Here is a 14,966-nt window from a genome sequence, read left to right as displayed (position 1 = left end):
GTCCAACCAAAATCTGCTTTTGGCGACTCGTATCTGAGATGAAATGTACATACTGTGAAATACAGATGCTAAGTGTGGAATTCAATGAGCTTTGGTAGATACATACACCCGAGTAGCCCTTCCCCAACAAAGATCTGAAACACTCCATCTCAGCAACCCTGGGCCTTAATCTAACTCTGTAAACACTCTTCCACCTTTTCAGAAGGTGGAAAGTGTTGTCTTTCAACACTTTCTGAAGCCAGTCCTTTTCAAAGCACACCCCAAATATACTCACACCTCTCACTCAACTACCACAGTGGGCGTCTTACAAGTCCTTCTGACTATTCTGAAGCCCTTCTGCCCCAATTATTCATCTATAGTTATCAGAATTATCTTCAGAGTCATAAATCAAATCAGTTCATTCTCTCCCACCTAAACCTCCATGACTTAACATCACAATAGCAATAAATCCAAATGCTTTCCTGACCCCATTTCTTGCTACTTTCCTCATTTCCTATGTGCAGCTCATATGATCCTTCTGTCAGGTCTGATCATAATTTTAAGATGCTGCCATGATTACTTCCTGTTCCTGCTCACCCACACAATAATTTTCTGTCACTCAGGTCTCAGCTTTGGTCAACTCTTCACAGAAGCCTCCCTTGTTGAGAAGCCCCAAGGTCATTCAGTCACTCTCCACACGAACCCTACTTTAACCATCCCGCCCCCATCACTGCTTTGCCTGTTCTTTACGTGTTTGCTACCTATCTCTGATCACAAGAATACGATCTCATGAGTTTGGCATCAGGCAACAGTGCTCCCAGCTGCTAAGTCCTGTGCCTAGAACAGTTACCATTTGTTACAAGTAAATGCTCAACAACTAACTGTTTTCCACATAACTAAGGAAATACAGAAAACGTAGTGCACATTCACGCTGGGGGTGGGTAGCGTGCCCGCTGTCCTAATAGAGTAAGAAGGCCACTGCCAGCACTGCACCAAGATAAACCCATTTTGGGGAAAGGAAACAACACAAAATGCAGGTAATGTCAAAGTTTATTCACATAAAGTTTAAACAGTCAAGTTAACGAAAATATCAAAAGTTTTGAGTTAGTTATGGCAGCAGATTTTTTTTTCTTGCGAATAATACAGTATTTGGTGTTTCTGTCAAGAAGCTATGCTGCCGAGAGAGCAATTGCATTAAATCTTAACTCATCGGGGTCACGTTCCATGAACTTCTTGCAAACTTCTATGGCATCCTATGGGAGGGAAAGTGTAAGTTTTCAGTTTATAAATTCTGCATTTTTCTAAGTCACACTAATACTATACTGAACACTGCTTTTTTCCAATATGAAATGAAAACTACAAATATCAAGGAATAAACAGGTAGTAAACTAATTTGCCTAGCATAAAATACAGCGAATACCACCTCACCCTGCCTGTTTCCAGGACTGAAGATCAAACTCAGAGTCTTGGCAAGCACTTTACTCAAGTCCTGTTCCCTCCCCATTTTCAGGGTCTCACAAGTGGTCCAAGCTGATCTTACACTCACTCTGTAGTCAGGCAGGTCAATTTCCATTCCTCTTTTCTAATTTTTCCATGTAGTTGTGGTTATTAATCTCTGCTATGAAACCCAGATTAATACTCTTCCTTGGGTGATTTTCAAAACCTCTTCACCCATGAGGTGGGTATTACAACCTTTAGTCTCAATCCTCAGGAGGCAGAATTCTGCCAGTTTGAGGCTAGCCTGGTCCACACAGCCAGCTTCCAGGCCAGCCAGTTTTGTCTACATAATAAGACTCTGTCTCAGAACTAAACAAAATTTAAAAAACAACTTTTAACCTGAAAATCACATAATTCCTTGAATCTAAGCCACACAACTTGTTTCATTTAAAGGATCTCTATAATTGGATCAAGTCACAACTGATGGTATCTTCGATTCAGTAGAATATGACCTATAAATAAGCAACTCATTTTTTATCCTTTTCAAACTTAAACTTGTTCACACAGAGCTCTGGAAGCCTCTTGCTTGCATAGTTTCAAGACTAATTCAGAATTTTGCTTGGGGATTTTCTGAAAAGATCAAGGAGCAAGAAGCATCCACAGAGAGAAAATCCCGTCTTCTGTACAGAAGTGTACAGAGGACAGGAAGGTCAGGAGAGGTCAAACAGGCCAGTTCTTTCACTGTTACCTCTAACAACGTCTCGTCACTAGTTTTCCCATGGTTAATTGGAAACGGTTTCCGTCCATCTGTGGAAAATAGACAAATAGGTAAATTCTTCCTATTAAGCTATTGCTTAAGTAATATATCTTAAAACAAGGATTTTCAAATATGTAACCTATGGGCTTCCCCCAAATATCACAATTAGTATATTTATACCATTCACATTTAAAGTAATTATGCCTTTGGATTAACAGCAACCCCAGGCAGAGGCTTCTCTTTCTGGGCTTCTTATTTCAATCACGTACTTTACACGGCTGCACTTTCTTTCCTTAATGGAAAGTGGGGGCTTCTCTGGGTTACTGCTTGATGTTTCCCTGGTATTTATAGTACACATTTTAACTAAGGTATGCCCATATACCTTCAAATACCAATTTTCTGCTTTATGTATAGGTCCCTACAAAAAGAGAATTCCCAATTGGCCGTAATAAGCCTTTTTTTTTTTTTTTTTTCCAAGACAGGATTTTTCTTTGTAGCCCTGGCCATCCTGAAACTCAGTGATGTACCTGCCTCTGCCTCCTGAGTGCTGGAATTAAAGATGTGTGCCTCCACCACCCAGCAATCATTTTTACTCTTAAAGATACACTTTTTTTTTTAACCTTTAAAGCTAAATCAGGTTTTAAGTAAGAATGGCATGATTTTATCAATGAAAAAAGCTATACTACTCTGGCTTAACTGAGCACTATCTAGGAAACTACCATAAAGCAATAATTAAAACAACCTAGAGCTATTTACTGACTAAAGTATTTATGCAAATCATGATCACTTTCAATAGGCTAGTAGTTTTTAATATTATGAAAATGTCCATAATGACAGAAGCTACTGCTAATCAAGTGAACTGATCCATATCCAAATCAACAGCCTCCCACACAATGAGATCTTGTTTTAAAAATATACAAAGAAAAACAACACAATAATAAAAGTCTTACGACAGATGCTCATTCCTCAACAGCCCCTCCCTCTCATCCTACTGTCGTCACAACAGATTACATACATGATGATCTACTCCACACAAACATATTATTTTAGTCTTGTGAATAATTTTCTTTCATATGCAAAAGTTTAAATATTAAACATTAAAGAATCGTTATATTAAGGTAAATATTAAAGAAGTGTTGAAAATAAGCAAAATGAAACTATACACTTATTCTAATATCAGTTTAGAGCAAAGGTAGCCCAGGGGCTAGACAGATAGCCTTCAGATGGATTTTGTTATTGATGTTAGGAGGTGCTGGAGACTGACCCAAGTGCACTAAATATGCTAGAAAACTCTCTCACTGAGCTCTATCCATGATCCTCTTTTAAATCAAGGAAAACTCACTACAATGACCAGACTGGCCTTGAGTTCACTCTGTAACCCAGGTAAGACTTGAACTTATGATCCATGATCCTCCTGCCTCAGCCTCCCCAGGTATTAGGATCTCAGGCCTGCACCACCAGGCTTGGCTTTATTTTTATATATCTGTTAAGAATGGTAATCATTGGCCAGGCACAGTGACACACATCTTTAATCCTAACACTTGGGAGGTACAGGCAGGCACATTTCTGTGAGTTTGAAGACAGCCAGGGATACAGAGTTAGACCCTATCTAAAATGAAGAGAGGGGATAACATGATGAGAAATTACATATTTATATAGTCTCAAAGGAGTTCCTAAAATATCTAATATTGCTTATTAGTAAGCATAGAATAATTATTCATTCACATTGTAGTAGAAAAACCAGACAGATACTAACTAAACCAAAGTGATAAAAGTTAACATCATCAAAAATGACAGGAATGGGCAAATGGCTTCTGATCCAATGCACTAGAAAGAATATAGCATCACTGCTGTTATTTTCTTGCCTCCAAATGCATACATCATGAGCAAAGAGCAGACAACCCAGATCGAAGAAAAACCTAAAAGTACCTGTCCTATCCTCTTAAAAATAAATGTCATTGGCAGGGAAGACAATAAAAGGTTGAAGAACTTTTGAGTTCAGGGAGCAAAGATACAGAACAGGGCATAATCCTGGGTTGACTTCTGAACCTCGAAGTGGCATTACTGTGATAAACGAATAACCAGCTCCTTAGGTAGTAATGTATCCACCTCTTTTAAGGAAATACATAAGGAGGTATTAAAGGATACTACAGCATCAGCATCATGTCTGTAACATATTCTCAAATGTTCCAGAAATACCAACAGGATCTGACAAACCAAGGAGAAAGGTAAATGGAAGCTCAATATACTATTCTTCTTATTTCCACAAATATCCAAAATTATTCCAAAATACAATTTTTCAACTTTACTTTTAAAAGGCAGTAATTTATCAGTTAACATTTTAAAAGTATGCTTATTCTGTCTACTTGGAATTCACCACTGAACTCCAATTTGCAAATTTATCCAAAAGGAATGATTCATCTTTAAATATGCTAGGAACTTCATGAGGCCTCAAGGAAAAGAAATGATCATTGAAAACCAGAAATAACTTGTCCTTTTCATCAGTTAACCTCACAACTTAGTAAAGAGTAAATAAGTAACAATGCCAAGCAACTGTCCTGTAGCAATCACCGGCATCATCCTACAATCAGATGGTCTTAAAAACAAGATTATACAGGATGGACAGAACTCAGTGGCAGACTGCTTGCCTAGGTTCAATACCAACAATCAATAAATAGTGATTTTTAAATAGCTGTTTTCTTAAAAACTGTATTCTCTTGATCTCTATTTTTATTCACGAATTCAGTATGAATTATTAAGCTTGCTCAACATTCCTTTTGAATTTATTAGGACTATTAATGTCACTCACATTGGGGAACAGTCAATTTCTGCTGAAGGAACCAGCAACTGTGCATATTTATTTGTACCTATTCCAATTCTCTACACTTCCGACACTGTGGCTTTCTTTACATTTCTATATTTCTTTAAACTCACTTTAAAACGCTAACCTCAACAGGTCGCTAATATATGTAGTTCTATATATTTTTAAAATGTTAATGTGTATGTGTGTGCGTGAACGCATGCATGCACATGTGTACACTGGGTACAATATCCCTTGGAGTTGGAGTCATAGAAGGTTGCGAGCTGCCTGGTCTAGGTGCTGGGGACCTGAACTTAACTTTTATGCAAGAACAGTGTGTCCTCTTAAGCACTGAGCCACCTCTCCAGCCTGAGCTTACCTTTAATGTATGTCTTTCCTTCCAACTGCCCCACTGGCCTTTGGGCTCAGACAATAATTTTAGAAACCAAACTGAGGGGTTTTGTTTTGATTATTATTTTGTTTTATATATGAGTCTTTTGCCTACAGATACATCTGTGCACCACATGCATGCCTGGTGCCTGTGGAAACCAGAAGACAGTGTCATGTCAGATCCCCTGGAGTAGGAATTACAGAGCCCTTTGAGCCACCATTGGGGTGATAGGAATTGGACCTGGGAGCTCTAGAAAGCAGCCAGTGATCTTAACTGTTGAATCTTCTCTCCAGCATACCCTGTCCTATTGAGTTTTTACTACAACTCTCCTTTTCATTGTTGTTTTCCAAACATCTTAGCTGTTACTCTTCTCTATAAATTCCCTCATTTTCAATGCAAACATCAGCTTTATAATCTCTGGTTATACATTGCATTTACTGTTTCTCTATCAATTTCAGTAAACAAAGTGGGCACAATCCCTTTTACAACAAGTAGAACCTGGTTATTTCTCTCCCCAGGATAAATTAAAATAGTTCTTACCTAATTCATAGAGATGCCCATCTACATGAACTAACGCAATAAAATGAAGATCTACTTTTTCATCTATACTTGGTGCCTGGAATAGGAGGGAAAAATAAATTATGTACATTAGTAGTTAAACAAATCAACCAAGTACAAATAAGTGTATTAAATAATATCAAATGACAGAAAACAAGATTTACCCAATATATTCAAGGCCAATTACTGATATGATACAGAGTAGCCATATATGTTTGTAACACCATGTTCACCATCAACATATCTTTTAGTCTCACCTAATCTGGAAACTGAACATTTTGCTTGATTTTGCTTTTCCAGACAGGGTTTCTCTGTATTGCTTTGGAGCCTGTCCTGGCACTCACTCTGTAGACCAGGCTGGCCTTGAACTCACAGACACACACCTGCCTCTGCCTCCCAAGTGCTGGGATTAAAGGCGTGAGCCACCAACACCCGGCTTTTTTTGTTTGTTTTTGTTGAAACTGAAGATTTTGTTTAACTTGGAAATCTCAGTGTTGAACATATAAGACACTGTATGTGTGTATAGCACATGCACAATGTGCTCGTCAATGAAATGAATGACTGAACTGATTTAAAACTTCAAAATATGAATGTTAAGACATTTTTCTTAATTCTTGAAGTTAGGTGCTCTTTTGAAGTTAAATTTTAGGACACCAGTTGCCTTAACTTAAAAATCTCATGTTTTGAACAATGCAGTGTAAAGAAGCACTCTAGATTCAAACAGCTTATAAATGATAGACTATAACTGGAGAAAAGAAAAAATTAACATACAATAAACTGTAACCTACAATTCTTTCTTCTTTTCTTTAACTCTTAATGAACAAGCAACATTCACATTTCTTAGACATTTGAATCAGTCAGATAAAGTTACTCCATAAGCTGGCATTTTTGATACATATTAAATGTGTTAGCTATTTACCAAATCTTATTAAATAAATTGAAATGAAGTGCAACCACAGCTAAATACAAATGGAACTTCAATTGTGTGAAGCAAAAATGTCCAAGTAGCTTAAATCACTTCTGTTTAATATTATCAAAGATATTTTAAGAAACAAGTATCCTATAATTCAAAGGTTATTTTCACCTTCAAATAATTATACATTTTTAATAGTTTAACGTAAATGTCTTTGATGCAGAAATTAAAGCTATAGAACAACCATTACTTTTTTATTCATTACTACTTTATTTTGTAAGGCATGCAGAATGCCTCTAAATGTTTACTGACATAATGACTTATTTAATCTTATTCTTCTGAAATGATTTCTCTTGAGTTATAAGTGAAAGAAAGTCTTCATAAACTGATATGCAAACAGACTCTCATTCTTTGAGTTTAGAGCTAAAGAATTCCACAGCTGGTGTGACTCAAAGTCACATAGTTTTATCACCACTCCATTACTGTGCTCCTTTACTACAGTCCCTCGAATGACAGGGAACTGCCACTAAGTTTTGCGACAATCTATATCCCACTAATTTGACAGTTTTGTAGAGTCATGTCTCACTGAGGCTAAAATATTTCTCATGTTTTTCATTATGTTGTACAAAAAACTAATACTTCTTGAATCTAATAGTTCTTTAAATATTTAAAGTCAATGATAATGAATTTCTTCCCTGTCAAGAAAATATTTGTGATTACTCAATCTTGTATCATTTTATCAGTGACTAAAAGAGAATTTGGTCTTTTCCAGGCTGAGCCAAGGCAAATCATAAATTCATTAAAAAACAGAAATGCTTCAAGGAATTCCTTCACTGAGAATCTTATTGTACTGATAATATGACAATTTTTAAGGAATATCAAGTATCTGAAGCCTTTGAGTTATTATTTTCATAAATGAATTACCTGAACAATTTCCTTAAAGGACTAAACATCATATAGCTTCCATTTTGCATATTTGCCAGTAGGGTGCAAGATCACTAGAGGTTAAAAGCCTTCAACTGGAGTTGGGGATTTGAATGTGTACCCAATTCCTGGGAGCTTTAGGTCTCTTATCTGTTTTGAGGTTTAAATGAGTATTAAGCTTATAGTTGAAGTTGACTGCAACTGGATTTTGTTGTGTATTTTCATCTTTTTAACTTTGTCTTTCACCTTTCTGGTTGTTTTTCCTGCAAGTACATCTGTGTACCATGTGTATGCAGTACCTGTAGAGGTCAGAAGGGAGTGTCTGATCCCCTGGCTGGAGTTCCACAAGGTTGTGAGCACCTTGTGGATACTGAGAATTGAACCCCAGTCCTTTGAAAGAGCAACCTGTTAACCAGTAAGCCATTTCTCCAGCCCCACCCCCTTGAAGTTTAAATGAGCGTATGAAAATATTTGTGAACTGTTAATACTATATAAACCTTACATATTGTTATAATATTAATACATCATCACAAACTAAGCAAGTATCAAATCTAATGTATCAAAATTATGCACCAATGTCCTTTTTAAGTAAAAGTGAACATTAAAATACAAATCTTAAGCCAGGTGTGTTGGCACATGCCTATAATCGCAGCACTTGACAGGCTAAGGCTGGACAATCAAGACTTTGAGGTTAACCTTAGATGCACAGCGAGATCCTGTCTTAAAACAAAAAGCAGTATGAAAAGCCTTCCAACTTGTCACAAAAAGTCGATGTTTCGACTTTCCTCAAAGCCTCATTATTTCTGGTGAGTTTTATCCTTTAACCAATTCCATTGTTTTGAGAGTCTAACATCTGCAATCATCCAACTGCCCAACAAGTACTCCAGGAAACCCAAGAGAAAGCAAGCAGCAAGTTACAGCATGTCTTCCTGTCCAAAAATAGTTACCAAATAACTGTAGGCCATATGAAAAACAAGCTATAGATGTTAAGTTTTGCCTGTTTTTCTGTCTTTTAAATCTTCAATTTAGAAGGCTTCTCATTAATCCCAATGAATTAAAAGGTGGCATTATGGGCTGGAGAGATGGCTCAGAGGTTAAGAGCACTGACTGCTCTTCCAGAGGTCCTGAGTTTAATTCCCAGCAACCACATGGTGACTCATAACCATCTGTTATGAGATCTGGTGCCCTCTTCTAGTGTGCAGATATACATGAAAGCAGAATGTTGTGTACATAATAAATAAAATCTTTTAAAAAAGTGATATTAATAAATTATGAATGCATCTAATAATTACTAAACATAAATTTTACATTGGAAAAAGGTTTAAGGTATAACTATAGGGCACTTAATCTATACCAGGTACTGATGGAATGCTATATTTGTATTGGCCAATTAATCCCACAAATCCAGTCAGGTAGGTTTATATTCTCATATACATCGTTCACTCAAGAACACAGAGAAGAAAGGCCTTAAGTAACACATTTGAACGACTAACAAGTGATGGCCCGTGGACCACAACTCATGCAATGCAGCTCCAGTCCATGTTCTTATGTGATAAGGCAATGAAATTAATATGTAGCAACAAACAACAATACACAAAAACAAAACTGGAAATGCCAAATAAGATGCTCATTTATGTTTATGATTTTTAAATACAGAAATTATTCATACTATTGCCCCTCAGTCAGAACATATTAGATTGTACTCTGTTCTTCTAATTCACCTTTATCTCTCACTGTGTCAAACAGTACATAGCACAGCAGAGAAGCACAAATATCAAATGGATGAATGAATAAAATGGCAAATGAATGCTGTAATCTGGTGAGGGGAGGGAGGGAGGGAGAGAGAGAGGGAGAGATGGAGAGAGAGAGAGAGAGAGAGAGAGAGAGAGAGAGAGAGAGACTAATAAGCAGTCTGTTGATATTCAGTACAAATGGAAACTATGTGATGACCATACTGATATTCAGGAGAAGCAACTGCTTAAAGAAAACTGTTGACTTGATAGTTTGAAGGCAGGCAGCTTTAAAAGGGTAAATAAGGGGGATAAAGGGGGCTTGATATTTAGCTGGTTTTAAATGTTAAAATGCATGCATATTTTGACTTCCTCTCGCTTCAAATGCTGTAATGATTTATAGAAATAACAAGTTTCTATGGATATGTGGCACACACCAAAGCTTTCAGATACTGCATTTCTAGATGGGCTCTGTCAAACCACAGTCATTGCCTTCAATAGCTTAGAACATCACAAAGACAAGAGCATGGTTGCTGTATTCTGCAGTTTGTTTTAATGTATGAGAACTACTGGAATTCTATCAACTTGGATATTTAAGGCCATATGAATATGCATGTATAATAGTTGGCTGATACTTTTAGCTTACAAGAGAAATAAAATTTGTAGGACGCCTATATCAATACACAAGGAGAAAATCACCTCCTACTTGGAAAAGATCTTTAGAAACTGAAATTGGCAGGAAAGACTGGATCAAGATTAAACCAAGTACCTGAGCCACATCAAGGAATAAAATAGCTTAGATGCAACATGCTACACCATGAAGGATTTAGATCGAGGACAGAGTAAGCAAAGTGACCCAGAGCATGGCAAGAGATTATTCATGCTCAGAAACATGAAAAATAATAATAAAAGAACAGATGACAAAGAACTCAGTGGGCACATAGCATTTGTTGACCTAAATTATCTAAGTGAAGTCAGAAAGCTGAAGGGTAAGGAAACACACACTCACTTTAACAATTCATAGGAACTTAGTGTTATCACAAATGCCAATCAGTGTTCACCAACAGGCACATACCCTTACATTCACAGGTTATGGAGTGGAAAGATGGATGCTCACCAAGGCACAGGCAGAAGTCAAGCTAGACTGCAGAGCATTGACGTATGCTTGCAATCTTATTGGGATAGAAAAAGCTAATGGTTAAGTGACCCAAGAGAAAAGCACTTTAAAGACTGAAGACGTATAAGGAAAAACAAGCACACAAACAAAAAGACTGCCCTTGTCACTGGGAGAAGAGATGGAAGATTGACTACACTTACAACAGAATGGAGACCCAAAGATGGTAGGCGTAAGAAGGGTCGCCAGCGACGAAGACGGAGAGATGGACTGGTAGCCTTTGCAGGGCCTACATGGTTACGTTTGACCCAGGGCAGGGTTGCATGGTGACACAATGATGAGGCCTTCGTTCTGCAGTGGCTAGAATGAGGCTGTGATGAGGATGGCGAGGAGGACTACACAATTAAAAGAGAGAATATTTTACTTAGACCACGTTACTGGGTGATCATTTATCCTTAAAAGCAACGTATGGTCATACTTGTATTCATATGGTCGAGTACTTTTAATAATTGTATTCTAGTGAAAGATCACATATGAATGTTGCGTAAAATGGGTAAAGTAGGAATTTATAATCAAGCACAAGGTTATGTTACATAACTTTATAAGTGCACATCTGAAAATTTACATATCCTCATTTTCATTGCACAGACTCATGAAACTAAAGATTTAAAAGCCACTAAAATAGTATCACTATATATAATATCTGGCTTTAAGAATGTAACACAAAATCCACGTAACAGAGACAAGTCACATAAAGAACAAAGTGGAAAGAAAACCAAATCATAACAGGCATTGGTAAGAACAATTAGAGAGTATAAACTCTAATGGGAGGGAGTAAACCCTTAAAACTATGAACAAGAGTAAAACTAACCCCTCTGAAGGTTATGACCTGAACCAACTATTAATGCTTGCCATTAGCCGACAAGTTACAAGGAAGGCGTTATAGCCTCTTGCTCATCTTTTGAGTCAACAGTAAAATTATTTAACTGTGTACACTTGAGGTGCCCTCTGAAGTGCCACATTTCTCTCAGTTCATTAATCTCCCAGTAACCTGTGAGATCATTACAACTGTATTCACATTTTACAAATCAGAGGAAGCAGAGCACCAATGGGTGAAGTGACAGAACCTAGGTCACGCTGGCAGCATATTGCAGGGGAGGACTGCAGATAAACCCAAGACATGGGGTTCTACAGCTCGGTGGTCGTGGTTACCAGCACACAGCCCATGTGGCCAAGAGCAGGGGCTGGTGCCAGCTTTTATTACACTAGGTCATAGCAAGCCAGGTCTAATTGTCCTAAGGCTAGATACTGGGGGATAACTTCCCAAATACTGTTGTTTCACAAAATATACAGGATGTAAAACTTATCAGTGGCAATCTAATCATATATAATTGTCACCTTCAACAGATGGCAACCGTATATGAGATTTATATTTCTAGCCTAACAAAGCCATTACCAGTATGACTACAGAGAGAATAAATAAAAAGAATAGAGTTGTCAGCTCTTTGGTGATAATACATTTCACCAGCCATGACATTAGGAAAGTGACTTTAGCTTGAAATGATCTTTAAAATTTTTCGGACCCTTAAAATTCTATGATCTTTGTTGGTACTCTTGATCTATGTAAGTTATACACTAACCTAAAACAAAACTGTCATTTTCCCACCCTGGACATTTAAGAAAAGTTCAGCAGGTTAGCCAGCATTCATAGTATTCATCATCCACCAGAAATATATACAGGAATCCTATACTTGACTACATATGGGAATAAAGGTGAATAGAATCGTGTTTGCTGCCATACTGGTGTATTCAATCTGAGTTCATTCAAATGAGAGGCAAGGGGAAGAAGAGAAGAGGCAAATTAATGAAAGGGAGTAAAGAGTGGGATGAAGGTAGAAACTAAAGAATAGTGGAGAAACTCGATTTTCTAAGAATCTGGGGAAGAACAGTATCATACCACAGTTACACACTGAAATAATGATGGGAGTTTGGTAGAAACGAAATGGAAAAAGATATTCTGGACTAAGAATTCATGGTAAACACACACACATAGGAACAAGTAGAACATGTTCAAGAATAGGTCTGGGATTTGATTTTTATCTTTCAATCTAGTAAGTCAAGTATCCCCCCCCCCCATGGGTGCTGACAGAGACCTGGGATTTCTAGGTTAGATATAATTTTACCATTCATGGCACAAGGAAGATTGACAGTCTATGTGCAGTCATATACGGACCACAAAGAGGAACGGCACGTTAATGGAAGCCGCTGTTTTACAGCAGGCGGTAGGTAAATGAGCACTCTGCCCTAGAGGCCGCCACTCTCAATCCTTTAAGATGCTTACCACAGGCACACCTTGAAGTATTTATTAATGGCCTCATTCTTCTGTTTTTAAAAACGTTTTAGTAACTTCAAGTTTTGACGTTACAAAACCACAAACGGTACAGGGATACCCAGATATGTCCTTGATGCTCCACAGGCTTTATCATTTGTAGTCACACTCTTTCCTCATAACTTTGCTTCCTGAGACTGAGGGTAAAGAAGACCCAGATATGGGTGTGGTATCCAATATTTTCACCGATAAGCACAAATGCCTCTTCATATCCATGAAGGAATGGCTCCAGAAATGCTGGTATAGAGAAATCTTCGGGTACTCAAATGTCTTATATAAAATCTTGTAACAGTACTTGCATATAATCTGCATGTATCTTCTTATATACTACATCCAATACAATATCAACCCACAGAAAGTTATCATACTGTATCACTTGAAGAATAATGAAAGCATGTCTATAGATCTTTAGTACAGGCACTTTGGAGGAGGCAGAGTCTTTATCTTTACGACATAACATTTTATAAAAATATTTTTATTATTTTAAATTGGGCATGTAAAAGTGTACACAGCACATGTGCAGTTTCCCACAGAATCCAGAAGAGGGTATTGGATACCCAGAATTAGATGTGGGTACTGAGAGCCACTTGAATCCTTTAAAAGAAAGCTAATCACTCTAAATTATGGGGCTATTATCTCTCCAGCCTTTTCCTATATTTTAACTGTCATTTTTCTATTCATTTTATTTAAAATGACCCTCTTGTAGACATCAAATAGTTGAGCCATGGTTTTCAACTAAGTTGATAATCTTTCTTCCAACTTATAGGTCTACATTTAAATGACTTACATTTTAATTGCATGTCATTTTTCCCCTATGGTTGGATTATAATCTAATTGTTAATTTTATTTTTTCCATTTATTCTTTGTCCCACTGTGTCTTTAAAAAATTATTTTTGTGATTCTACTTATCTTTACTATAGGTATGTTAATACTTTAAAAAAAATCTATTTTAGCAATTGTCTTATGATTTACAATTAAGTTTCTTTAGTCATGGTACTTTTTTTTTTTTGGTGTTATTGTTATTGCTGGTTTTCAAGACAGGGTTTCTCCATGTAGCCCTGGCTGTTCTGGAGCTGGCTTTGTGGCCAGCCTGGCCTTGAGTTCACATGAGAGTCACCTGCCTCTGCTTCCCTAATGCTGTGATTAAAGGTGGGCACCACCACCCAGCTGCTGTGCTCTTCAAATAGTAGCACACAACTTGATTCACAGTATTAGAACCTCACAATATTATCAAAGTGTTTCCTCCCATTCTTTGTACTGTCATCAAATATTTTTACCTATGGTATAAATTTCCAGTATTTGGTTATGTTTATTTAGACAATCCGGGCTTCATTTTTGCTTTTGGAGCTAATGTCTCACTATGAAGCCCAAGATGGCATCATACTTGAGATCTTCCTGTCTCAGGTCCTAACTCCTGGGATACCAGTGAGGGCCACTGTGCCCAGGTACACAATTACCTTTTAGTGCAATTACAAGGAAGGGAAAAACCTGTACTGGAGATGGCTCAGGTGTTAATAACTACTTGCTCTTGTTCATTCCCAGCGCCCACATCAGACAGCTCACAGCCACCTGCAAGTCTAGTTCCAGTGGGACCTGATGCCTTGGCTTCTGCAGGCAGCTGCAATCATGCATGCATGCACACGCATGTATGTGCGCACACACACAGGGTTAAAAATAAATCTTTAAAAATACATTTTTAATTACCTTTACTTGTCCCATCTCCAATTGCTGCATAGGTCCAAATTTTTGCCTGTTATCAACATTTCTGCATGGAGGAATCCTTTTACGTTTCTTATAGTGGAAATAAACTGGGAATAAGTTCTCTTCATTTTTGCTTGTTATAAAGGATTTTTTCTCCATTTAAAAAGTTTTCACCAAATTCTTCAGCACTTTACTTTCTGATGACAAGTCTGCCATAATTCTTTGCTTATCGGCATCTAATATACCTGTTTCTCCTGGGTCCTCTGAGAAGAC

At 37.3% G+C, this 14,966-nt stretch overlaps 1 protein-coding gene across 2 annotated transcripts in view; it reads right to left on the bottom strand.

Annotated features, from left to right (window-relative positions):
* Positions 1–1,011: 1,011 nt before the first annotated feature.
* Positions 1,012–14,966, bottom strand: part of Uchl3 (ubiquitin C-terminal hydrolase L3) — a 32,140-nt gene continuing 18,185 nt past the window's right edge. Inside the window, exons 5-8 of one of the 2 annotated variants that reach the window (XM_035452792.1) lie at positions 10,807–10,998; positions 5,905–5,980; positions 2,165–2,223; positions 1,012–1,232 (exon numbers count right to left, since the gene is read on the bottom strand). In XM_035452792.1, the coding sequence (XP_035308683.1) occupies positions 1,149–1,232; positions 2,165–2,223; positions 5,905–5,980; positions 10,807–10,998 (411 nt within the window). In that variant the 3' untranslated portion in view covers positions 1,012–1,148. The remainder of the gene's footprint in view (positions 1,233–2,164; positions 2,224–5,904; positions 5,981–10,806; positions 10,999–14,966) is intronic. The other variant, XM_027393995.2, reaches the window with a different exon arrangement.

This window comes from Cricetulus griseus (assembly GCF_003668045.3).
Source record: "Cricetulus griseus strain 17A/GY chromosome 1 unlocalized genomic scaffold, alternate assembly CriGri-PICRH-1.0 chr1_1, whole genome shotgun sequence".
NCBI lineage: Eukaryota > Metazoa > Chordata > Mammalia > Rodentia > Cricetidae > Cricetulus > Cricetulus griseus.
This window is presented reverse-complemented; position numbering and strand designations above follow the sequence as displayed.